The following is a 24,607-nucleotide window of genomic DNA, read 5'->3' on the forward strand; positions in this document are numbered from 1 at the left end:
GTATCGATCTCTCTCGCCAACATCCCAATGCTCCAACTGGACCGCATGCTTATGCCCGTGCACTCACAAGGTATTTGCAACAACGCCAGATTATTAAAGAGCTCGAAAGGATGCACGACGCTCACATCGTCTTGCCATTGCTGTCGTCGGACGGACCAGTCGTTTGACCAACTTTGCGATAGGTGAAAACATATTTCTCTTTTGCAAAGCATTCATACCTTACTTCCAGGATCCCCATTTTTCCCCTTTATGCGATTGTTTGGCAAGTTGTTTGCCATGCTATTTGCTCACAGCAAGCAAAGAGTTTTGATGAATCAAATGTTGGAGCCAAATGGCAAGAAGAATCAATTTGAGTTGCTTCTTGCTTTTTGGATCTGTTGTTTTCCACACTTGTGCAGCCGAGTTACAATCTATACAGATGTGCCATGTATCAGCAATGTTATCACTGGGCAATTTTGATCTGTCCTCTCAACTTTAAAGCTTCCTATTTATGGGCAACAACAGAACAAGAGAGTGGAATTGCAGCCTGGTGTCATCCAGACACCCAAGCAAACCAAGCCCAAACACTTGCTCTTGCAACTATGCATCAATGAACTATGGTTACAATGCAACTGTACCCGTCTATTTGCTATCCAATATTTTACCTTGTTAGATACACATGTTCCTATTCTAGTAAAGGATGCGCAAGCAGTGCTGGGAGCCATATAAAACCTCTTTGCCCGTCTAGGTCACGAGCCTGTTTCCCCCCTTTTTTCTACTTCAGATCATGGTCAATATTATCAGATTGATCACGGCTTTTTCCGAAAGCAAATTTTCATCAAGCTGTCCTCAGCTTGTCCTTTCACTATATCAAACACATTCTCTCTAACATTCTCAAATCATCGTTCCTCAGGCAGATTTCGTTTTTGAGCAGTTTTGCTGTTAAACTTGGAGAATCTCATCCTTCCTTATATCACTTTACCTCTGCTAGCAATTGGATTCTGCTCCCAAACCCGAGGAATCAAGGGCAACCTCGTTCTCAAGACCACAGGAGAAAACCCATATCTCCGCGCAACCAGCCAAACTTCTCCGTCCTTTCTTCAACCCCCCTTCGGTCTCGGAAAGCCATGTGCCTTTACCACCGCATCTTCTACACCTGCAACCACTCCAACTACACCCTAGCCTACAACTGCTACCACGTCCTCTTCCAACTCCAGCGGATAAACAACCCCTGGGAACGCAGCCGGTTCGACATCCCCTTCGAGCTCAACCCCAACTGCAATCCGTCGCAAAGAAACGTCATTGCTCCGCGTTATTCAGAGCACCCGTGCGATGTCTGTGTCCAGAGGGATCAAGAGAGAATGTTCTTCGAGGGCGCGAATTGTTTTTTTGTAGGGACGGGGGGTAGGACGTGAATCTTTCCCCTGTCCCATGTCTGCCCTTTATTACTATGGCCTTCTCATCTTCTTGGATATGGGTTGTAGGAAAGCAGAGAGATGGATTGATTCATAGATGCGGCGTTGTCTTTGACAGGGATCGTTCAGCACAGCTTTGGACTAAAAAAGGAGGTTGAACCAGTCAGTTGGCAAAAAGTTTATGCTATGTGGGGTGGTGGCCGAATTCGTCATCTGTCATCTGGCTGAAGCTATCGAACGTCAGCCATGAGTGCCTTTCCAGTCTGAGGCGGGGTTCGGCGTCTTCATGGGAGGGTTTGGATTCTGGCATTAACAGGCAGCATAGAACATTAGAAGCCCTTAAATAGACGGAAATGGTGTTTTAAGCGAACACAATGTCCTAAACGAAAAGGGAATACCGTTGATATTAAATTCATATTCTATCTCCCTAGAATGTTGGTTATGTATCAGAACTAAGAATCCACATTCCCAAAGGAAAAGTTGTTGGAACCATGCATGAACGCCCCGCGCTTCGCTCGGGTAGGATATAATACCGGAAAAGATGTAACGAAAGAAAAGACTTTAACTCTCATAGTATACTTCTATGAGATATTCTGAGCGCAACGGAAGGAATAAACATACAAAAAGAAAAATTAACTAGGGCGTATTTAATGCTTCGCTCCGCATCCACATCCTCCATCAGCAATAGGATCGATCGTCTCGCCTCTCTTACCAAGACTACGCTTCTTAAAGTCACCGTGATAAGTATCAAGTTCGTCGACGACAACTTCATCGGCGAGCGGTTCACCCATCCAAGCGTATCTTTCGCTGGCGGCATGCGGCTTAGTCTCCGTATCTCGGAGTTTTCTGGTAATTTCGCCTAGATCCAAGTCTAGATACTTGGCCAAGAATTGGCCAACTTCGATGTTTTCGTGGTTTCCAACAAGGTCCAGGACATCATGTGGAGAAGAAGCATAAATGTTCACGTCGGCAGCTATCGCAAATGTTGTCGCATTAGATGGATGCTTTGGAAGAACACCAAAGAGAATGTACTGCGGGATGAAGTGACTTACCGGAATGACCATGGGTTGCCCACCCTATCTGTGCTCTTCGACTGATGATATCAGCAAAAACGTAAGCCGCAGGTACTTGGTCCCCGGGGTTGATAAGTCGGTCAATCTCGCTATCTTGGGCATCGAATATTCCCAGCCCTTTTTCAAGGAACTCACGACGGATATAGGCCCGTTTCTTATCCGCAGAGGCGGAATTTCCCTCATTGTCAAGATAATCATGTAGCTTGGCTTCTAGGTGTTCGGATGAATGGCTGGCATTGGCAAGGACGCCTGGGAACCATTTATAATCAGGATAAGACTCATGGAGCTGTCGAGCTGCGGCTAAACCTCCGGTTTCATGGTCTGATGTGCTGACAAGAACACCAGGCGTCGAATCATTTTCCAGAAACTCTAGCACGGCGGCAAAGGCTCTGTCATAAGCTAGAACTTCGTGGACCTGAGCAGCAGGATCGTTGCCATGGCCAGCATGGTCAATGCGGGAGCCCTCAATCATGATGAAGAAACCTTTGTCACTGTTGCGTGTAGCATCACTTAACGCTTTCAAGGCGGTGCGAGCCATTTCTTCTAAGGAAGGGTATACATCATTCTCAAATCGGCGGTCAATCTCAAATGGAATGTCCTTTTCAGCAACGAGGCCTAGTAATGGCAGCTGAGCGGCACTGCCCAGCTTGAGTTCATCAAACCCATCACGATTGTCAATGTAAGAGAAACCTTTCGATTTTGCTAGCTGCACGATGTCCTTATCATCACCACGGCAGCTGCCGGACGTGGAATTAGGTAGGAAATGACACCTCCCTCCTCCAAGGATCAGGTCGACTTGACGGCCCAGAGGGTATTCGCCAACCTGATGTTCGGCAATTAGATCCTCATACGAACGCATATTGACATGGGAGGAAAAGCATGCGGGGGTGGCATCCGTAATTCTTGTTGTAACCACCAAGCCTGTCATATATCCAGCAGCCTTTGCGGCTTCTAGGACGGTCCCGCATGGGCTATGGTCTGGCAATACAGAAATGGCACCATTATAGCTCTTTTTCCCGCAAGAAAACGCCGTTGCGCCCGCCGCGGAGTCTGTAATCAAGCTAGAGGATGATCTTGTTCGGGATTGTCCAATGTGATGCTTATCCAACACAAGAATATCATCGATTGGAAGGTCTTTCTGGAATTGTCGGAAGCTTCGTGTCATCGATAAGCTTGTGGGGCCCATTCCATCGGATACCATGAATACCAAGTTGCGTTTCCCTTCAGGTTTCTCGCCAGGCGCCCATCTTCCTTCACGCCTACCGGTTGACTGTCCATGCTGGTAAACGACGGCTAAGACGATGACCGCAGCGGTTGCAATTAATGCCCACGAGAACAATCCAACCTCGCGCCAGAATGTTGCTCCCCGGCGACTCTCACTGCGACGAGTTCGCTCTCCTGTTAAAAGGGCATCTTCTTCGGCGTCACTTCGTTCCGGTGAGTGGTCGGAGGAAGGGCGTTGGACAAGCAAGGGGTCGTTTCGAGACATGATGACGACACGGCTTCAAGTGAAATCGAGAGCCTAGACTCTGTGACAGCGCCCCAGCGGGACTTTATTATGATAAACGAGAGGCACTAGGTCACCACATAGTAAGGGAGGCGTGAGATTGAATCGAGAGACTGGAAAGACTGACGTTGTGCTGAGGACCGAGACGTTGGAACTGAAAGCAGCTTAAAGTTGCGCCGTTTTGCTCGCAAGTCACTCGCGCCAAGCCGTGGCTGATCACTTGATAACACCAATTGATCTGATTATCACATTTCACCCTCTGAAGAAAAGAAGCGGAATTATTTAGGTATTCCTTTATAAAATACATTCCAGCTCAACAATGCAGCGCTCGCTTAGTACTACCTGTAAATGATACATGTACAATCATTCCGCCATTGGCAACCTCCGTCCTCTCAAAGACGAGTCCATCCTACAGGTATCAACGCCGCAGCAACCTCCCGGACGCCTCTTTCCGTAGCAAGAAGATTGAATTGTGCCGCCGCATTCCTTGTATCCTGGATTTCAACCCGTATCCCAAGTTGACTGATATGATTCCTTGTTTTGGGCGATATGGGACGTATAGTTGCACCGAGACCGAGAATAAGTAAATCTGCAGAAGAAAATATCAAGCAAAAATCAGCACGACGGACAAGGAAGGCATCGTATCTATTTTTCACCCGCAAGCACACTTTGACATGACGGTATTCGACTTACCCGGTTTCGGCCACACCAAGCTCAGAACACCCCAAGCTTCCTCTGGAACCTCCCATTGGCCATGCTTGTTCACCATCATTGCCTTTGCGCCATATCCGGCTGCGTCCCACGGCCTCCACGTAAACGCCTCGCCGTCAACCAACAAACAGCCACTTCCACCGGTGATTTTGACGCCATTGTTCAAATGAAATCCGTCTTTTAGGCAAGCATCAATCGCTGTAGACGGCGTTGCAACATTCGACAAAACGTCCAGTGCACCAAGATCCGTACGCGTGCCAGTGTCAGTCCGCGGGTCTTCGGGCGGTGGAGGTCCACGATAGCGGGACTTTGGCTTCAAATCCGCGGTAGTGAACTCTGAACGGCCGTATGGCGGTGGGGGCGGCAGCCGAAACGGTTTCGTCTCACCGTTGTTATTTTTCGAGGAATGCGTCGCCGCCGTAGAGGTTATCGTGCGAGAAAAGCGAGCGGTGGCATTTTGGGAGATGGGGCATTGACGGAACGGCGCGTGCCGCGAAATCGCTCTCCCCGACGAGGAAATGGAGGCCCTCATCACTCGAAGAAGTTGAGTGGACGGAGAATGCATGATCCTGATGCGAGACAAGATAACTCCGTGCGATTGTGTCGAAATGATCGAGTGGTCCCTGATGCCTCTGATTCGATGGAGCGGCAAAATAACCGTGTGAGAACCGGGGTAAATTAAAAATTATGCGTGGCGTGGTGGTCAGCGCGCAATTGACTGCACTTTCGCCGTCTTGCGGTGCATAAAGAAAGTCAAGGCCCTGTTCTCAGATGGTGGGACGTTGCATGGGGATCGGACGGCGTTCTGACGGTTGAAATCCAAGCCTTGATGTCTTGGCGCGCCTTGTTCCGCTCCGCCTTGCTTGGCGTGGCGGTCGAGGTGTGTGGCGGCGTCGCGAGTGGAATGTCGCAGTTTCTGGCTTGTTTGGATGAAAGTCGAGGGGACAAGCACATATGGAATACCTAAATGATGCATTTTGTTCGCTAGCTAACTCTAACAACTGTGAATTCTAGAATTCTAATGCCCTCAGCCATTCCCCCCCGGAAACATGTAAAGGGAAAATAATGAAATTAATATTAAACTGTCCCGCCCAGAGAAGGAAAAATAACTTTAGGGGCCAGAACGCATCAGGATATAGTAAAAGACATATCGAATTAAAAGGATACCTCATAACTTCATTCCAGTGCTTTTAAAAGGCTTTCCGTAACGAAAGAAAGAAAATGAAAAGTAACCTCGACGCCTCCGATGATGACCCTTGGTAAATGCCAGGACGTAATCTGCATTCAGCATGGAGTAGAAATCGTCCCTCACCACATCGCTTGTCTCACCTTTGCCTTGCTCCACATCCCGCTGAACTAGTGTGTTAATCGCCAAATAAATCAAAGTATTCACTGGCTTTGAACTTTTGCATCGGAGATTTTAGACGATCGTTGACCCAGAGACGGCCGAATTGGTTTAGGGTCAGTAGTCTCGTCACCATTGGGGTGGTCCTCGTCCGATTGGCTTGAGCTATCATCGCCTCCAGCTGCGGTCGACGCAGTTCGAAGACGCTCTGCACGAACTTGTAGCACTTGAGCCTCTGCTGCTGCGCGTTGAGCTCGGATTTGCTTTCGCCACATGCTGGCATATCGACCCCTCATCGACAGTAATTGCTCATGCGTTCCCTTTTCAATAACTTGCCCGTTATGAAGCACAAGAATCTGATCTGCTGTAGTTATAGTGCTTAAACGGTGAGCGATGACAAGCATTGTGCGGCCCTTAGATAGAGTTGATAGCGCCCCCTGGATATGTTCTTCTGTGTCAGTATCAAGTGCGGCTGTAGCTTCGTCGAGCAAAATGATTCGTGGATCTTTCAAGATAGTGCGCGCAATAGCCACTCGCTGTTTTTCACCGCCACTCAATCGAAGGCCACGTTCCCCAACCTTTGTCTCATACCCGTCTGGGAATGTAAGAATCCTATCGTGGATGCTAGCAGCACGACATGCAGCATACACATCCTCGTCAGTAGCCAGGGGGTTTGCATACTTCAGATTGTACATCAACGTTTCGTTAAAAAGAACGGTGTCCTGAGGCACCACGCCAATATGGCTCCGGAGCGAATCGATAGTAATGGTGTCCACGGGGCGATCGTCGATTAAGATATTGCCTGAGGTAGCATTATAGAAGCGGAAGAGAAGACGGAACACTGTCGACTTGCCACCGCCAGACTCTCCTACAAGTGCTGTAGTAGTCCCTGGCTGACAATGGAAAGTCAACCCAGTCAATGCTGGCTTACGGGAATCATAGGCAAATTTAACATTGTCAAATTTGATATCACCCGAGCAACTGGCCACTTTGGATGCCGAAGGACCGTCAACAACGGTTGGTTGTTCTCTAAAGAGTTCAAGCATTCGCTCTGAGTTGATTAGGGCTGATTGGATGGACCGGTAGAACGTGCCAAAGAAATTCAATGGTCCTTGAAGTTGAGCCATGTATGTCAAAAGAGCAACAAACTGGCCGACTTCCCTTTCACCTGAGGCCACTTGAAATGCAGCAATAAAGCATGTTACCATCAGGCCCAGCATGAACACAGTGTTTTGGGTGGTGTTCAGCAATGTGAGTGAAAATAAGACTTCATACTCTGCTCTCTGGAAGTCTGTCACGGCACCGCGGTAACGGTTGAACTCATACTGCTCGGCGTTGAAATATTTCACTGTTTCATACGAGACCATGGAATCATTCCTGTAAACGGAAAGATCACACGTTAAAATTACTAGTTTCCATCGACAACTGCACATGGGGATTGCACTTACTTAACTGCATCTTCTTGTCTGTTGGCGTTGACCATCTGTCGTCGCATCTCAGCCCTCCATTGTGCCATGCGCACCGTCACATAAAGATAGATGAACGTGACTAGAGTCACCACCAGGGCATAATACACGTCGAAAGCGATTCCAAAATATGCAACGGCAACGCACAGGTCAACCAGCATAGGCAATACCTGGAATGTCACTTGCTCCAGGAACGTGTTGATTGAATTTCCTTTGTTCAAGGCTGAGATTACTTCACCAGTTTTCTTTCCGAGGTGAAAGTCCAAGCTAAGGCCATGCACATGCTCAAATGCTGCTGTTGAAAGCTCCATATATGAATACTGACTGACCGGGATCCAGAGAAATGACCGCAACGAGCCGATTAAGCCCTGATTTCCCTGCAGCCAGCGATAGAAGACATATAGGCAAATCCCTCCCCAAGGAATATAAAACGCTTCCGAGTCATCGCCAGATTTAGAGAGAGCGTTGATGATGATACCAATTTGGTGTGGCACTAGGACATTGACTACCCGTTGCGAAACCACGAGGGTGAAACAAAAAATCACAGTCAGCTGCAACCGGCGGGACTTTGATGGCCAGAGATATGGGAAGAAAATGGAATATCCACTGAGATACTCCCACCAGCTAGTTGAAGGAACAGATGCAGGTCGAACCCAAGCAGCCTCTGTTTCAGGGGGCTTGGTGGCATGGGGTTTAGAATTCTGGTGTGATGATCCATAACCATTGCCGTTCATGCCATTGTTAAGACCCGTTCCGGAACTTAACAACCTTGTTGTTTCTGTTGAGTCACCCTCCCCGTTCCTATTTGCCATCCATCCGACTGAGCAAAACGTATACAGGAGGACAATGCCTACCAAATCCAGAAGGCGAACAATAGCGATGCTAACTTCGGTCAATTCCCAGCCGGTGATATTTTTCCTGTAAAGGCCCCCACGTGGATCCCCGATAGCGGGTTCATGGTGCGGTCTTGTATAGAGAGTGAGGCGGGCTGCCAGGATTACTACTTCCAGGGGGACCGCTAGCACCCACGGATACAGCTGTGCAAAGGTCGGAGACGGCGATGTATCTACCAGGGATACCAACACAATGGTCCACGTGAAGAAGGAACCAACGATATAGATCTAGTAACGAGGTTAACAGCTTGATAGTGAGTGCTAGGCGGACTCGATTAGGTCCAACATACCACAACGGACTGCCCTGCCCACCAATGCTCTTGACGGAATAAAATCACATGCATCATGGTTAGGGCCGCATCGCCGAGAAATGTCAATAATATACCGATCGACAGCCATTTGAAAGCCAATTTCGTGATATGTGAGAACTCGGGAGCCAACCGGGTGGTGATAACAGCCGCGCTCCGCATTCGTTTAGGAAGAGGTCTGCCACCGGGCCCTGTTGTTACCGTTGCATTGGATTTGATGTTTTTGGCAGATATAATCGAGTTCGCTACAAACGCAATGGCGAAGACGGCGAGGATGATTATGGGTGAAGCTATCTGCATTAATTCGCAAATCTCTCTGATGGGTTCTGCATTGTCGATCTCAGCCCGCAGGCCACTGATGCCAACGGTGGACTCCATGTCCCTGTCGAGCCCAGTATTCCTTTTCTTCAAACGCTATTTCAATTGGGCCGTTTCCATGGCACGAGCTGGCGTGGTTGGAAATCAATGAAAAGCCCGAAACAAGCAAACGACAGTTATCGACCTGAAGAATTGACACAGGGAATGACAGGAACCGAAAGGCGGTGTCAAGAGCACATGAACGCAATGCCCGAAATGCGTATATCGCTTGGAACGAGCGCGAGTGAAGGGGACCAGGAGCTGCAGGTCGAGAGATGCAAGGAGACGGACCCTGGAGTAGAAAAGCGAGAGGAAATGCTGGAGAGGAAAGGTGAAGGTTAGAAAGCTGACGGGAAGAGCAGAGGTGTGAGGTTATCAGGATCAGGGCCAGGGTCGGTTCAAAAACAAGAAGTGAAGTTCTCCATGTCCAGGATTCACGGAAAGCGCGAAGAAAAGGGCGGGGAGGTAGTTACCCAACGTCACAGAGGTGACAACAGTTGCGGGATGGTAGTACAGCAAGAGAGCACAAAGGTGAAGTCCACGGCAGACAGGCGAGACAGAAGAAGAAGACGTGGATGAAGGAAGTGAGTGGCGTCTCGAGGTTGGAGAGTGATGTTTTTAAAAACAGCTCCAACTCAATCTTGGTCTTCTGACTGGCGCGGAGAGATCCCAGAAAAGTCAAATATGGATCACCAGTTGAGCAATGGAGCAGTTGGTGGCAAAGGTGAAGGGACCTTTCTTCACATCAATTGCTGACGGGAAGCCAGGGCTTTTACTGAAAATCAAGAATCCACCAATTCACAGATGCTGAAACCAGATTCCTCATGCCTTCTCCCAATTAAATCCACCCACACCAGCCTACGCAGCGATGATGTTTTTTTGGTTTTTTGTTCTGGGCGGTGAGTCTTGCATTGGAACCAGCTCTGCTCCTCGTAGCTTCCCTGGGCGGTGAAGCAACCTTTGGCCACTGGCAGAATTTCGGCGGGTTAGATGCACGGCTGCACAGGGCTCACATCCTTAATGTGGGAGCGGAAGTACAAGGTACCTTGTTCACATGCCCACAGCACATGCCCGCAGCTTGTACCCGGTACCCAGCTGCCATTTTGTCAGGGGGGGCCGAAATCTAACATAAAAAGCAAAAAAAAATGTATGTGTCGGCATGCATATGGTCTGGACCTGGGGAAGAAGAATGCGACTGTTACAGGGATTGACAGCAAATATCCCATCCTGGCCCACGCTTGCCCTGTTATATGGAATCAGGCACGCACCAGCAAATGCACGGCCTTTGAAAGCTTTTTGGGAGAGATGCTTATGTCAACCCAATTGTGCTTGGCTCGCAACGACATCTGAGCTGTGCAATTGCTCTTTTTGGAGCTGTGGTCTGTGTCATCCGTCCGGCACGGCAGGCATAAGACTATGCCAGGTCTCAGAGTCAGACTTGTTGCGGGTTTGTCGACCGCTCGGTCTCGAGCGCAATTACTCCTTCCATCGAGGAATCGTGCGCTTCCCGCCTGACTGCAGGGACATGATTCTTGCGATTGGTGGTTCTTGCAACAGGAATCTGGGCAAACCAACAAAACGCACCCAGAGCACTCCCACATGGAGGTAACCTATGCGGATTTGAGGATGACACGTCAGGCAGATCGATTTCTCTACATCATTGCCCCTATGATATCACTCGAAATCGGCGTGCAGAAAATTGTGCATCGATAACCGCTTCGTGAAGACCTCATTTTTCGAGGGTTCTAGCGCGTCTACCGTGGCTTCTAGCATTTTAAGACAAGGATATTAACCGAACAATATTGAGGTCTTGAAATTAGGTCACAGATGCGACATTCTTGTCGACCTCAGAATACGAGTTGATCTGCACACTCGTGTGGAGGAGTTTGGGGTTTCGTTGGGAAGCTTCACGGAACGGTCTCAAGTCCTCAGCAATATAATCAAAAAGTAATCGTAAAAGGGGAAGTATAACAATGCGGGACAACTGCTTGATACCCTTGCCAATCTCCACTCGAAATCCATTGGTACGGGCTTAGTATCCCTCATTTGGCATCTTCAAATTACAAGGGATGTTGAGAAGAGCAGTTGAGACTGAAGGTCTTGGTGCGCACGATTGACTCAAAAGGAGATCTAGAGATCTAGTCCAAATCTAGACAATATAGATCGATGAGACTCTTGAACCGAGATTTGATGATTTCGTGTCAGAGTACAGCGTACAGGATCTCTGACTTGCTTTCCTGTCAGCTCCGAAGAACGTGGGTGGTTGCGCATCACAACCATGGCTATATTTGATGCGAGCAACGAGTCTCCAAGCTCCACAATTATAGTTACATACGGAGGACAGACATCCAAATCGGTGCAGCTATCATCCCGCTGCGAATCAGAGCAGCTCTGCCAACCCGGGGGCCTGAAGAACTGGCATATTAAAATTTCCTCCCGTATTCCAGTCGGAGAGCCTGCATCGTCACTCAAAACATTCTGTCGGATGAAGAACTGACCCCATAGCATTGTCAAACGAAGCGCAGGGTCGAGAGTCAGCACTGGATGAGCTCTAGATGCCACAGAACCAGCCAGTAGCCGCTCCCTGGGACAACCTCCACTCGAGTGTCTCAGTGCCGGTTCACGAATCACCAGCAGCGGCCAGACAGCAAGATCACATGGATGGCTGCTTCCCCAGCGCCAAGCGTCGCTAGCGGAACTCTAAAGTGACACTGCGGGAACTAATCACATCTCACCACTTCGCAGCTGCTGCAACTGACGAGAAACAATCTCAACATGGAACACAGGTGCGCGTGATGCTGAGCACTGCTTCATCCTGATGACAAGCTGTGTCTCCATCGATGCAGCTGGAGGGGGAATGGATCATCGGTTATCGCCAGCCGCCTCGCCACCAGAGAACCTGAGATCATGGCAGATTCTACCCGCAATCAAGCTCCTCCCCCTGCACCCCCACTGCCTCCTGCTCCCCCTCCTCTACCGCCGCAGAGATATGCGACTAAAGCAACAAGCGCCTTTGTGCGATTTGCGCACCCTTTTTTCTACGGATCACGGCCGCCAAGTCCACAGCAGAGCTCACCGCGGGTTGCTATCCCTATCACGCCCGATGTGAAGCATGCGTCTTCCACGTCAGTTTTTATCAATCATGCTCTCTCGTGGATTGGGCTATTACTCTGGTATGAGAAAGTAACCATTGCTGACTTTGTGTTTGCTTTCATAGGGCTGGAGCTTCGCCGATAATATCCCACAAAACCGGAATTCCGATCGCTGCTCTCGACGTATCCCCTCAACGCACCCACGCCATCCTTGCCGGCCGAGAAATCTTGAAAACTATTAGGGTCACGCCTGACCATTGCTCTGAAGAAGTCAATATTCGTTCTGCTATTATTGGATATTGTGCGACTCATAATGCTTCACCGGCGGCACTATCGTCTAAATACAAGGATCAATTGGCCGCAAAGGACGTTAAGTGGTCTAATGGGGAATACGATCAAATTATTGCAACTGCCGCTACCAATGGACGAATTTCTGTCTTTGATTTGAACCGTGCAAGTGTGGAATTGGGCCGGTTCCAGGAGCACACGCGCCAGGTTCACAGGCTGGCATTCAATCCTCATAGGGGAGCATGGCTTCTATCGGGGAGCCAGGATGCAACAATCCGGATGTGGGACCTTCGTGCGTTATCGGGAGGAAGAGGAGTTATGAACTTTGGGAGCAAACACCGCTTCAATGGACATAGTGAAGCGGTTCGTGATGTCCGGTGGTCGCCTGCTGATGGGGTCGAATTCGCCACAGCTACTGATAGCGGTGCCATCCAACGCTGGGACGTACGCAAAGAGAACGCGCCCTTGATGAAAATAAATGCCCATGAAAAGGCTTGCTCGGTGATCGACTGGCACCCAGACGGAAAGCATTTGGTTAGCGGCAGCGCAGATCGCCTCATCAAAGTCTGGGATTTTTCATCCACTGACCGGAGACAGAAACCGTGCTTTCAGCTTCGGACACCGCAATCCATATCAAATGTCCGATGGCGTCCTGCTTCGTGGGCAGGAAACGATACGGACACCGGAGACTGGCAGTCGACCCAGATCATAACAGCCTATGACCAAGAAGATCCACGAATTCATCTGTGGGATTTCCGGCGGCCACACCTTCCATTCAAGGAGTTCGACCATTACACCCGGTCAGCAACGGACATGCTGTGGCTCTCAAGCGATATTCTATGGTCTGTTAACAGTGATGGGATATTCACCCAAGCGGACATGAGCCATGCGCCTCAGGTAATTCAACGGCGGAGGGCTTGTGCTGTAACGTGGAATCCAAATGGCGGTATCGCATTCGCCCGTCAACGGCCCAGGAGGCGCCAACCAAGTACCAGCTTTAGCCTGGCAGAATTTCTTGGGCACGATACCATTTCTGGTGCAAATGAAAAGAATGCTAGTTTTACAGATACTGCAGCAGATGACCCTCCACTAACCTCTAATCGAAAGCGATCGAACAGGATATCATATTCTCGGTTGTCCAAGTCTCTCAGCGGTACATCCTCAATTTCGGAAGAAGAATTACCGCAGATCGTCCCCCTTGAAAAGGCTGTTGCCAAAAGTGGACTATATCAACCGAGTGAAACCGGAGTAATTGGGCAGATATCCGGTGCAACGATTGATCAAGACATCTTTGCACATCTCGCCAAAAACTATTCGTCTTTAATAACGAATCATCTTAAGCAAGGAGTTAAGCCAGCGAGGGTGAAACTGTTTCTGGATACCTTTGATCATAATGCCACACAAGCCGAGCGTGTGGGTTTGCATAAGCTCGCTCAGACGTGGAGAGTCGCGAAATATGCTGTTTCCATGGAACTTATTTCTCGCGCGAGGGAACAGAAAGATGGCTGCAATGTTGATTCCAACAAGCCACTTTCCCAGACGGATGGACAAATTGGCGAAAAGAGGCGTATAACCAAGGAGACGCTGGCAGGAAAACCTGCAAGTCGGTTATTTGAAAAAGTTGCTGAAGCCAAAGCTCAAGCCCTGGTGACCCCAGAAATTGAGACAAACTCGAATATCACAACTCCGCTTGCCCAACCTATCCCTGATGTACCTGCAGGAGAGCTTGGTGGTGATAAGATCAAAAACTCACCAGGAGATGAATCCCCAAGGTTTAAACCACTGCCACCCTCGATTTTGGGTTCTGGAAAATGGTCAAACCATGCACCCACACCTGATGATAATTCGAATCGAGCGAAAGGAAAGGAACCTCGGTCGGCGAAAGATTCTCGTACTTCCCCCCGAAGCTTGTCACCTGACGGGCTACGAGAGCGTGAACTTGCCCAAAAAGATCTATTTGTTAACGGGCACCGCTCGGCACCGCGTGCAATTGCTCGTCGTGCTGATTGGAGGCTAGAGGATGATGGAGGATTTGAACGCCGCGATGAAGTAAAGGGCCCGGATTATGATCAGCCAGTGGATGAGAAAAATGCAGTTTTACTCGATTATAAACCGATTTCTAAAGGTGCACTATCGCTCGAAGCTCTGTCTCAGGGGGGCAGCAGACCACCCCAGCCAGTCAATTATGTCCGGCATGACTCTGCGGAAAGTTTTCCTATGTTCTCAGCTTCCACAGATAGCTCGCAACGGGCCAAATCTGTTGCTGATGACGCTACCTCTCCTCAAAAAAAAACGGACATCTCTAACTTAGGTGATAGCCCATGGTCTGCAGTTGGGGATAGCGTATTGCACAGCATCCCGGAACGTGAGGATACTTCTTCTCCCTGTAAAGGGAGAGAAAGAAATGGCAGCGATGCATCCTTGAGCGGAATGTCGTTCGAAATTGTTCACTCGGATCCGGATAATATACACCTTGAACGGCCACCCATTCCTCTCCCATTCTTCGCTGAGTCATCCCCCATTCGTGCCTCTGACGAGGAGAGCTTAATGGGGGATCCTTCGGACTCATTTACCGGCCAGGAAAATCACGAAACACATTCTGATCCTTATGAAGGACTCTTTAATGGAATCGTCGATTTCCCTCTTGCTGTTAAACCTGCACCCGCACCATGGAGCCCACAGTCAATGCTAAGAGAGGCAGTCAGGTATTATACTTCTGGCAGCATTGTTGATCTTGCTAGTGCCGTACACTTTTTGCACAAACTCCACATCTTATTTCGCTCGCTTGATGGCATTATTCCTTACGAGGAACGAGAGTTGATACTTAAATCATATAACGAACAGCTTTTACGCCGCAAAATGTTTGTCGAGGCTGCTGAAGTCCGCCGTCATTGTGCACCGACGTACCCCGCCGTTTACGATTATGCTTTAAAGGATGTTTTTATTAATGTTTATTGCTTTCAATGCAACAAGCCTTATGATAATCCGGTACGGGACAATAAACGGTGCCATCGTTGCAATGTCGCACAATCGCCCTGTACACTCTGTATGAGCCTCAAGCCTCCAGAAGAGTGGATTATACAAGCGTCTGCTTTGCTCAACTCCGAACCTGAACCCAAGTCTTCGTATCCGGATGCACAGCCCCCTCCTGACAATATCCCGATAAGCGCGCACTCCTCCACCCCTCCAATGCCCCATAATCAAGAGATTGGGCCTCGTTCTCGCAACACAACAGGCACACAAGGTCTTACTTTATGGTACTGGTGCCAAGGATGTGGTCACGGCGCACACTTAGCCTGCCAGATAATATGGCTTAGTGACATCTCATTTAGTGAAGGCGGCTGCGCTACTCCCGGCTGCGGGCATGACTGCGGGCCAGGCCCCATACGAGACCGAAACAATGCCTCTAGGAAGCCAGCACGAGACATGCAATCACTTCGTAGTCCAAGCGCGCCTTTTGCGAAACGTGATTCGTGGAATGCAGGGGAAAGTAAAGCGGTTGAACGCGTCAGGGGGATGTTGGGGGTTGGTGCCGCCGCCGCCGCCGGCGGATCTACTGCGTCATCGCCGGGGCCGGGTATATCTAGTAACAGTGCGTCGGCGGTGCTCTCTCCAAAGAAAGTCAGGCTAGTCACGCCGGGAGAGCAAGAAAGAAAACAGAGCAACAGCACTACTCCCAGCACCAATGCCAGAAGGGGCAGGGGGAATATTCTCAGGGGCGGCAAGAGAGGGAAAGTAGGATAGCCCTTTGCTTGGAGGACAAGCTTGGACTATTGCCTTATCCCGTGCCATCTGCGGAGTACACCATACTTCTTCCACATCCAAGGAAGGTTCCGTACCGCATTGATTCACTACATGACGAATGTCGATAGGGCAATCTTATTCATATTTGCACTCTGATCTTCTCCCATTTCATCTCCCTTCATGCCGCTTTCAAAATTCAACCATTCAATGCTTTTTCCACCAGGCGGTTTCTCTGCAGGATGCCTCGGCGCCTTATTCCCGTTTTAAGTCTGAAAGCATATAGTACGGTTTGATACGCGGAGCATTTACCTCTATTTTCCCCATTCGCCTGGACAATTGGGTCTCATTCTGCATGAGTACGCCTCTTGCTGCCTAGTGACTTGGACCTGTTTGCTTCCTGTGTTACTATTAATTCTTATATCCTGCCTTGATTTCTGCTGCGACTCTGATTACTAAACTTGAGTTGACTATTATGGTGCATATCAAAGCGTTGGGCCTAGTTGTTTGCCTTGTTGAGAGTTGTTGACGCCTGGAAGCTGGTGACACACGCACATTTTTAAGTCCTGTACAGTATCCAGACCGCGAAAGCCATGTTTCATACAGACTGCGCTGCAGTCTTTGCATATTCAAGCCCAAGATTGGGTAGCCGTACAACCAGATAGCACCTAGCTATTATTCATATGACTACTGTCGACTTCCACCTTTGCCCGATGAAGACGTCGAACATCGCGCGCTTGTGGATTAACCAACCTGACGCTAGTTATGTAACGATCAGCCTCAAAGCTGAGTTCAATGGACAAGCGATGATTTGGTGGATTAACCGATCCACTGACGGATGGGGCATAAATACAACAAACAACACTTCAAAAAATGGCAGTACATGCAAGTAATCCAAATGCTTCATAGAGCGGCAGGTAGATTCGCTAAAGGCCAAAATATTTGAGCAATGTACCGATTTGTTAGAACCGTCTTTTCTTCTTCGTAGGGCCAGCCTTCGATTCCAGTTGTCGTCTCAACTCCTCCCTCTTTCGATTTGCTCGCTCGTCTGGAGTTTCGGTCTTTGTAATAGATTCCTCTTTCTTCGGAGCAGGAGGAGCTGTTTTGATACCTGGTGTCGGGGACTTTGAGCGTTTTGGACTCTTAGCCCGACTACGTTGCACAGAAGCCTTAGTTTGCTCGCCGTCAGATGTTTCGTCAGCGGTAGGCACATCCCCCTGTGAGGTTATCGGCGGTTTGTCCTGGCCCCGGGTTGCCGTCCGTTCCCGAGATGGTTTGCCGCCGCCAATCATCCCGAGCTTGTTCTGTCGTTTGGCTGGTTTCGGAGTTGGAGCCTGAGATGCTTCAACGCGGTCATGCGTCCGTTCCTCGTCACTTACATTCGCTTGTGACGTTTGTCCTTTCTCCGTCTTTGGATCCTCCTTCTTCTGCTTCTTCTTTCCCCCTATCTGCCCAAGGCCGGATTTAGGCCGGGATTTAGCTGCCTTGTCCATCGGTTTGGGGAGGGATTTGTCGCTTTCTTCATCATCTGTTGGGCTTAGCTTTTGTCGTTTATTTGGGCGCAGCGTAAGGTCTTGATCGGCTTCTGATTCTGTTGACTCTTCTTGTATTGAAGGCTTATCGACGTCTTTACGGGCGGGTATATCTGACTCTGTCGAAGCATCGGACATCCCAGATGGCGGCTTTTTGGTATCTGGAGTTTTGATTTTTCTGCCACCAATGGCCCCAAGTCCCTTCCCCTTCGTTCGTGACCTCTTTGGTGACAACGGAGTATCAGATTCGGTAGAGTCGGCGCGAGACCCTTTTTTAGACGCTTTTGGGTTTATAGTGCCGACTATCTTTGGTCTTTTGACTTGTTCCCGCGGAGGAGGCGACTGAATTGGAGATATAGCCTCATTTTCTGAGCTTCCAGTTGACTGGTTGATCCTCCCTTTTCCAACGGATTGTGCCCTCTGCTTGTTATTATACGCAGCATCAGCAGGCCTAGAAGGCTTCTTAAGCCGTGGGGGCGTTTCACGGGTCTGACATTATTAGTTATACCCTCAAGCACCGAATCGAGTTGCATACCTCAAACTCATCATCACTTTCATTCTGATTCTGTTCCGTTGATTTAGTTAATTGTTTATTTGCAGCCTCCGTCCGCGAAGTAATAGGACTTGTGATGGCATGATCAGAGTCCCAAGTTTTAGTCCACCAGTCACCGCTAGAATTCTCTAACGCGTCCAATTTAAGCACAGAGTCGGCCGCTGCAATTTCCCTTATAATAGTCTCGTCTATGGGAGCATTCAAATTCTGCTCCTGAGATTGTAAATGCCAGGTATTTTCATCGAAGGGAGCGATGCCCTTGATCAATTTTGCTGCTTGTGAAAATGCAGATCCCTTGCGACCATGTCGCGTGCCGGTCAACGATGGGAATACCGTGTTAAGGTTAATCCCCGATGATTCTAGCTTGTCAAACAACTTTCCGAGGGCCCAATCCTTCTCCTTTAGCTTCTCAATAAGTAACTGCGTCCGGGCTTCACAGTTAGCTGCTCCTCTAATGACAGGGAGAAACACTTGTTTCGTAAACACATTTTGGGGTGATCGAGTTAGATTAATTATCCAAACAAGCGGCTCTAGAGGTGTCGGCAGCTTCGTTTCTGTGGATAGCTTCAGGTCATCCCTATTTCGATGTCCACGTAAAGAGAGTGTGGTCCCTGCTTTTCCGCTCAGGGCGTCGCTGATTTTTTGAAGTAGGACCGAATACTGGTCGTCATCTTGGCTGGGATCGATGCTTGTGTCTTGTTTAAGTGCATATGCTAAGATTTGCTTGCGACTCAGAGATTCGCTCCATACATGGGCCAGGTCCGTGAGAAAGATCTCGTAGCCTCTCGAGCCAAAAGTGTAGCTGACGTAGAGGAAGGGGCATGATTCATGACCTTCGAGCGGCAGCCTCTTCCACGTTACCGCCATGTTGAAAACCAAGAAGTATAGCTCCCAGGAAGGCCGAACTGAGAAAATACGTCAAAAAATATGAATAAAAATGATTCTGGCTTGGTGTTTTGATACTCTTATCATTTATGAGAGAAGTGAGGCTCAACATGTGGTTGGAGCCTAAAGATGGAAGCTCTGCCGAGCTCGTTTAAGTTTCCCGATCAGAACTGATTGGCGGATATCAGCAGTTGAACGATTGAGAGGCAACTCAGCATCAGCATCATCTCATCCACAAACATGTCCTCTGCCTATCGCGATTACTCTGGGTCGAAGAGGAGACGATCACAGTCCCCTTCTTGGAATCGCCCCGAAAAGATTCGCCACGTCGATCGGAACAACCCTGGAAGACCGCGTGGGGAAGAGTCGCGACAGCCATGGAGCATGAAAGAACAAACACGCTTGAACCAGCTCCAAGAAGACGAACAGATGCGGCAGTGGGTAGCACAAGAAGACGATTTTGTGCTTAGACAGGCAAAAAAGAAAGCTGAAATACGAGTTAAAGAAGGCCGCGCGAAACCCATCGACTGGCTTACAATTACCCTGCGCGTTATCGATCCCACTAGAAATCCTCTTGACGATGAAATTCCGGATTCGGACCTTGACCTGGTTAACCCGGATGGTATTTTTGAAGGACTTTCCATTTCACAGTTAGCTAGCCTCGAACAGGATATCGAGACATTTCTTAAACTTGAAACCAACGTCGAGAACCGGGAATACTGGAAGGTTCGTCAATCGATTTTGAAGTAGTGTGTCCCAGCTAACAGAAGCTCTTTTTAGACTATGAAAGTGATTTGCAGCGATCGAAGACAACGCTCAGAATCGTCTGCACCCGAAGATAGGGCAGTCAGCTCCGTTGCCGCCGATATCAATAGACTACTGAGCCCCAAATCTTACGAAGAACTAGCCGTGCTCGAGACTCAAATAAGAAAGAAGCTGAACTCAAACGAGCCTATCGACACAGATTATTGGGAGCATCTGTTGAAAAGTTTGACCGTTTGGAAGGCTCGTGCGAAGCTACGACGTGTGTACCAGGCTGTTATCAAAGGCAGGGTTGAAGAATTGCAGAAACAGCAGCGACAGGAAGCGGAAAGCGTGCAATATAAGCTTTCCCCTCTTGCGCCGTATGAAGGCACTGATACCGCAACAACAGCTCCAGAAGAAAAGGGAGCATTTCGTAGTTTAGATCCGGAGCCTCTTCTACAACTTCAATCTCAAGATAAGACGCTTGAAATACTTGACGAACAGTCATTCCTTTCCCAAGTGGTATGCTTCATGATTTGCATTTTCATCCTTCCACGTAACCATACTGATATCGTACTAGGCGACCGACCGAAAGAAGATTTTGAAAATGGGATTTGTGCCGCTACGCCATCGTTCGACAGATAAACCAATGCAAGCCGCTTCTCATATTCAAGAAACACCCGCTGTAGCAGCAATCCCCCCTCGCTTTCTGTCAACTCCGAACGAAGATTTCTCCCAAGCTACCAAAGCTCTCTACGAAAGAGAAGTTGCTAGGGGTATTAGTGAGAACGAAGAAATTTTTGCTGGAGAAGAAGTTGTCAGTACCACGAGCAAGCCAGCCTGGGCTAATAAATATCGGCCTCGGAAACCACGGTATTTTAACCGTGTTCAGATGGGTTACGAATGGAACAAATACAATCAGACCCACTACGACTACGATGACCCGCCGCCGAAAGTTGTTCAAGGGTACAAATTCAATATCTTTTATCCTGACCTTATCGATAAGACGAAGGCCCCAACTTATCGAATAGAACGTGAACATGGAAGGAAACGAGGACAATCTTTTGCTCCCGCTGGAGAAGAGGATACATGCATTATTCGTTTCATTTCAGGCCCGCCATACGAGGACCTTGCCTTTAGGATTGTGGATAAAGAATGGGACTACAGCGCAAAGCGGGAAAGAGGTTTTAAAAGTACATTTGAAAAGGTGAGTAGGGAGTAGCTACCCTTTTTGCAAACGCTATTCTAATATGGATTATCTTTTTAGGGCATCCTACAGCTGCACTTCCAGTTCAAAAAGGTATGCCTCATCAATGCCGTCAAATGGAGATGAAGTCCTAACAGAATCATAGATTTACTACCGCAAATGAACCCATTGTCTAATTTTCCTCTATCCAGTACTCTATTGGTTAGATGAAATTATGTCGCACACCATTTTACGGCATCCCGGGCTGGGCATTTTACAGAAATATCTAGATGCCGGTTATGAATATCGGCCCGATTTCCTTATCTTCTTTCTCGTGGTGGTATATTTAAACAGTTGGGTCACTTCGCCGCCATCGAAAGGTTTATCGACTCGCGCCAGGGTATATACATATTATTGTTCAGTAACTCCGTCAGGAAGTCTGGCCCGCAATATAAATTCAATTTCGTGGTCGCAGGTAATTGCTCAATATCGTTCCGCGCAACACTTTATTCCCTCATCCTATGATATCAGTTCATCGTCAAAAATGCAGTTTTGCCTCTATTTGTCGCTAGGCTGCTTGGGTATTTGGGTACGAGCAAGACGCTACCTTCATTTTAATTCTTGGGTGCGTGTTCCACCGGAAGGGAATCGGGCTTTCAAAACATTAATTCTATTGGGATCTTCGCCCTGGTCTAGCGGCCAGCGATTTTTGGAATTCGACACATGTGCCTCTTCTCACGCCAGATCCTATTGGTTTTGGAAAGGAAGATCTAGAAATAATCAGGCTTCCAGAAGCTTTGTCTGCCCGCTCTATAGGGCCTCCGCCACCGACCACGATGCTTCTGCAGAATGTAACTGGTGGCGGATTTCCAATCTTCATGCAGCTTCCCGTCCGCGCCCAATCTAGCATCACTTTAAGGTGAGCTAGGCAGCTTGACACATTTCTACCCCCTTCCCCGTTCTCCCACGCTACTGCAGAGGCCGATCTTGGCTACCCTTGCATGATAGTTGGCCTTACGTATGGGCAGCGGATTGTGTTCCACAAGGGCTTTACCTTCAGGCTAAACACTATGTTATACTGGATCTCAGTCTAACATCTGGATATTAATTCTTTGTTTGCTCCTTTTCTCTTCACCCCTTCTACAGCTTGTGGGGAGCAAGCATGTATCCTTGTGGCCTGTCCTATCCTGTAAGTTGTTTCAACAACTTGCCCCGGCTGACGCTCCATTTTCTTGCGGAAAACTGCTGTGTCTCTCCTTTACTTAGTCTCACAAGCCCTGTTCTTAAACAACTTCTCAGTTTAGTCACACATTCAGAGAATCCGTTGACCCCACCCACCGCTTTGGTTACAGCCCTGGACAAAGTGACCTTGTCCCAGTCCAGTGATGCGAAATATCAGGATGGAGGAAGCTCCTATGTCTCACTCCTTCCAGAATGTGCAGGCACACACAAGTTATACTCCCCTGGATGCGTCGCATCTGAATGGAAAACCGTCGCCACAACAACGCTCATACCCTTTGGAAGCCGTCTCAGCTCCGGAAACTTGTCTGGAAGAACTTCTATTTCCGTATTTTCCCATCAACATGCTTGACTTAACGAACGGTTCAAAAAGTCAACTTTCGCAATCGATGTCCGATACGCTTCCTGAAACGTATGCGTGGGGATTCGACCAGAATGAATTTTACAGTGATTTCGGGATCTTTGATCACGACATTCAGGAGGTCGCCGATACTATCATCCCGTCGCCAGCCCAGTTCAAGTCCACTTTCTCTGAGAATTGCGACCAATTTGACTTGATCAACCCGTTTCCTGCCCTCCAAGATCTTGAGCATCTTGCAGGCTTCAAAGAGTTCCACGCCGCGCGCAAGCCATATGGGCCGAATTCACCGGCATCATTTCCCGACAGCGAAGTCCTTCACCCCCAGTACGATATATCAGGCTCAGCCGGGTTTCGGCCATCTTTCAAAAGCTCAACCCCACGGCCTGGAAGTGCAATGTATTCGTCCTTCACCGCAGATAATTCGATGGCGTCCAGCCCATTAGGAGATTCGCAGCCGCTTCTTCAACCGCGTTCTGTTCCGGATATTGGGCTTGGGCTCTTCGAAGATGATTCAGATACGGATAGCATTACATCAGACGAGCCGTATGCAAGATTGATTTGGAAAGCACTAATGTCCGCTCCCGGTCATAAGATGGTTCTCAAAGAGATCTACGAATGGTTCGAGAAGCACACCAACAAGGCGAAGAACCCCGATTCGAAAGGATGGCAAAACAGCATTCGTCATAACCTTTCCATGAACGCCGTAAGTTTTGCGTCTTGTGATGGTTGCGTCGCACATTTTTGTTCACTAAACGGTTTTTAGGCATTCGAAGCAGTCCGTGAAGCCTCTTCGCCTGGAGGATCGCCAAAGAGATCTGGAAACGTTTGGGTTCTCACCAAACATGCTGTCAAACACGGCGTACAGTCAACGACTAGGTACAGGAAGATGCCAGGTATTCACAAGAAGACCACAAAGTCTGAGCACCCGGCGCCGCAACGGCAACGATCAGGAGCGAAAGGCGGACGTGCAGCCAGGAAGGCAGCGAGGTTCAGACGAGCCCTCCAAGAGGCCCAGAAAGCGGGTGAAAATCATTGCTATCCTGAAAATCTGAACGACATTACAACCCAGGCATCTTACACGACAAAGGAGCGCCCGCTGTCTCCACCGAATCCTGAGATGAATTTTGCTGTCGAGGGTTATGATCTCAGCTACCTTTCAGGCTGTACTGATTTCCCACCTGAATCTCCAATCTTCTATCATACCATCGGTACTGGAGAGCAGGCGCTGATCCCCGATTATTCTATCCTGGATGGCCAGGCGATTAGCCCAGATTTCAATCCATTCATGTAAATTTGACTTTTGTGGATAAAGGGGAGCCCTTTTTGCCCCATTCCCGCCCCAGCTTTGGCCTCTGGAGTTGCTTTTTTCCCTTGTGCTTGCAAACGTCACTTTTCTGCAGATGCATGGTATACTGCTTTTTTTTTTTTATTTTTTTTTCCTACGGGGTCTCGTATTTGATTTCTGACATTATGGCCCGTCAATTCCGGAGTGGTGAGGATTCACTTGGAGCATTATTCTGGAGTTATCTAAAGGCCGATTGCCTTGTGACAGCGCGTGTGTTAAAAGGTCTCTTAGCATTTCATGGATGAACTGACGATGGATACGGCCACTCCCGATAATACGTCATTTCTTGCTTGTACTGATTGTATGATAGTTTTTAGTTTTCGCCTTTTATAATGGTTCTTTTCTTATGATCCAGGGGGGGCGAGGAAGCCATTCTAGTTCCCTTGTGAAGATCGAAGCCTCCCCTCAGTGGTCTGCGTATATGACTCAACATCTGCATAAAAACGAATATGAGGCGAAGAACGGTGCTCTAAGGCCAGCGCCCTATGGAAGGCAAGGGAGTTAGATCAGCTTAGAGTTGGAACCGTTTTGTATTCTATCCCAGCGGAATTTTTTTTAAGAGATAGCTTGAAACAAGACTTTGGCCG

The 24,607-nt window shown here is 48.7% G+C and overlaps 9 protein-coding genes across 9 annotated transcripts; 5 read left to right on the forward strand and 4 right to left on the reverse strand.

Annotated features, from left to right (window-relative positions):
- Window positions 1-1,106: 1,106 nt before the first annotated feature.
- Window positions 1,107-1,394, forward strand: UREG_01768 (uncharacterized protein; the record flags this gene model as incomplete). Its single annotated transcript, XM_002542206.1, has 1 exon — window positions 1,107-1,394. The coding sequence occupies one exon, from the start codon at window positions 1,107-1,109 to the stop codon at window positions 1,392-1,394; it is 288 nt and encodes a 95-aa protein (XP_002542252.1).
- A 184-nt stretch (window positions 1,395-1,578) lies between these two features.
- Window positions 1,579-3,956, reverse strand: UREG_01769 (repressible alkaline phosphatase; the record flags this gene model as incomplete). Its single annotated transcript, XM_002542207.1, has 3 exons — window positions 1,579-1,697; window positions 2,107-2,367; window positions 2,447-3,956. 3 exons carry the CDS (start codon window positions 3,954-3,956, stop codon window positions 1,579-1,581), a joined length of 1,890 nt encoding a protein of 629 aa, XP_002542253.1.
- Window positions 3,957-4,626: 670 nt separating this feature from the next.
- Window positions 4,627-5,250, reverse strand: UREG_01770 (uncharacterized protein; the record flags this gene model as incomplete). The annotated part of the gene is made up of 1 exon (XM_002542208.1): window positions 4,627-5,250. One exon carries the CDS (start codon window positions 5,248-5,250, stop codon window positions 4,627-4,629), a length of 624 nt encoding a protein of 207 aa, XP_002542254.1.
- Window positions 5,251-6,074: 824 nt separating this feature from the next.
- Window positions 6,075-8,733, reverse strand: UREG_01771 (heavy metal tolerance protein; the record flags this gene model as incomplete). The annotated part of the gene is made up of 3 exons (XM_002542209.1): window positions 6,075-7,407; window positions 7,479-8,617; window positions 8,680-8,733. The coding sequence occupies 3 exons, from the start codon at window positions 8,731-8,733 to the stop codon at window positions 6,075-6,077; spliced, it is 2,526 nt and encodes an 841-aa protein (XP_002542255.1).
- Window positions 8,734-9,261: 528 nt separating this feature from the next.
- UREG_01772 (uncharacterized protein) lies at window positions 9,262-9,633 on the forward strand (the record flags this gene model as incomplete). The annotated part of the gene is made up of 2 exons (XM_002542210.1): window positions 9,262-9,391; window positions 9,419-9,633. The coding sequence occupies 2 exons, from the start codon at window positions 9,262-9,264 to the stop codon at window positions 9,631-9,633; spliced, it is 345 nt and encodes a 114-aa protein (XP_002542256.1).
- Window positions 9,634-11,961: 2,328 nt separating this feature from the next.
- UREG_01773 (uncharacterized protein) lies at window positions 11,962-16,178 on the forward strand (the record flags this gene model as incomplete). The annotated part of the gene is made up of 2 exons (XM_002542211.1): window positions 11,962-12,227; window positions 12,272-16,178. 2 exons carry the CDS (start codon window positions 11,962-11,964, stop codon window positions 16,176-16,178), a joined length of 4,173 nt encoding a protein of 1,390 aa, XP_002542257.1.
- Window positions 16,179-17,137: 959 nt separating this feature from the next.
- On the reverse strand, window positions 17,138-19,127 carry UREG_01774 (uncharacterized protein; the record flags this gene model as incomplete). Its single annotated transcript, XM_002542212.1, has 2 exons — window positions 17,138-18,196; window positions 18,243-19,127. 2 exons carry the CDS (start codon window positions 19,125-19,127, stop codon window positions 17,138-17,140), a joined length of 1,944 nt encoding a protein of 647 aa, XP_002542258.1.
- Window positions 19,128-19,928: 801 nt separating this feature from the next.
- On the forward strand, window positions 19,929-21,259 carry UREG_01775 (uncharacterized protein; the record flags this gene model as incomplete). The annotated part of the gene is made up of 4 exons (XM_002542213.1): window positions 19,929-20,411; window positions 20,470-21,096; window positions 21,157-21,189; window positions 21,242-21,259. 4 exons carry the CDS (start codon window positions 19,929-19,931, stop codon window positions 21,257-21,259), a joined length of 1,161 nt encoding a protein of 386 aa, XP_002542259.1.
- A 1,216-nt stretch (window positions 21,260-22,475) lies between these two features.
- Window positions 22,476-23,966, forward strand: UREG_01776 (uncharacterized protein; the record flags this gene model as incomplete). Its single annotated transcript, XM_002542214.1, has 2 exons — window positions 22,476-23,378; window positions 23,439-23,966. 2 exons carry the CDS (start codon window positions 22,476-22,478, stop codon window positions 23,964-23,966), a joined length of 1,431 nt encoding a protein of 476 aa, XP_002542260.1.
- Between the last annotated feature and the right edge of the window lie 641 nt (window positions 23,967-24,607).

The sequence above is a fragment of the Uncinocarpus reesii genome, genomic scaffold (assembly GCF_000003515.1).
Source record: "Uncinocarpus reesii 1704 scaffold_1 genomic scaffold, whole genome shotgun sequence".
NCBI classification, from domain to species: Eukaryota; Fungi; Ascomycota; class Eurotiomycetes; order Onygenales; family Onygenaceae; genus Uncinocarpus; species Uncinocarpus reesii.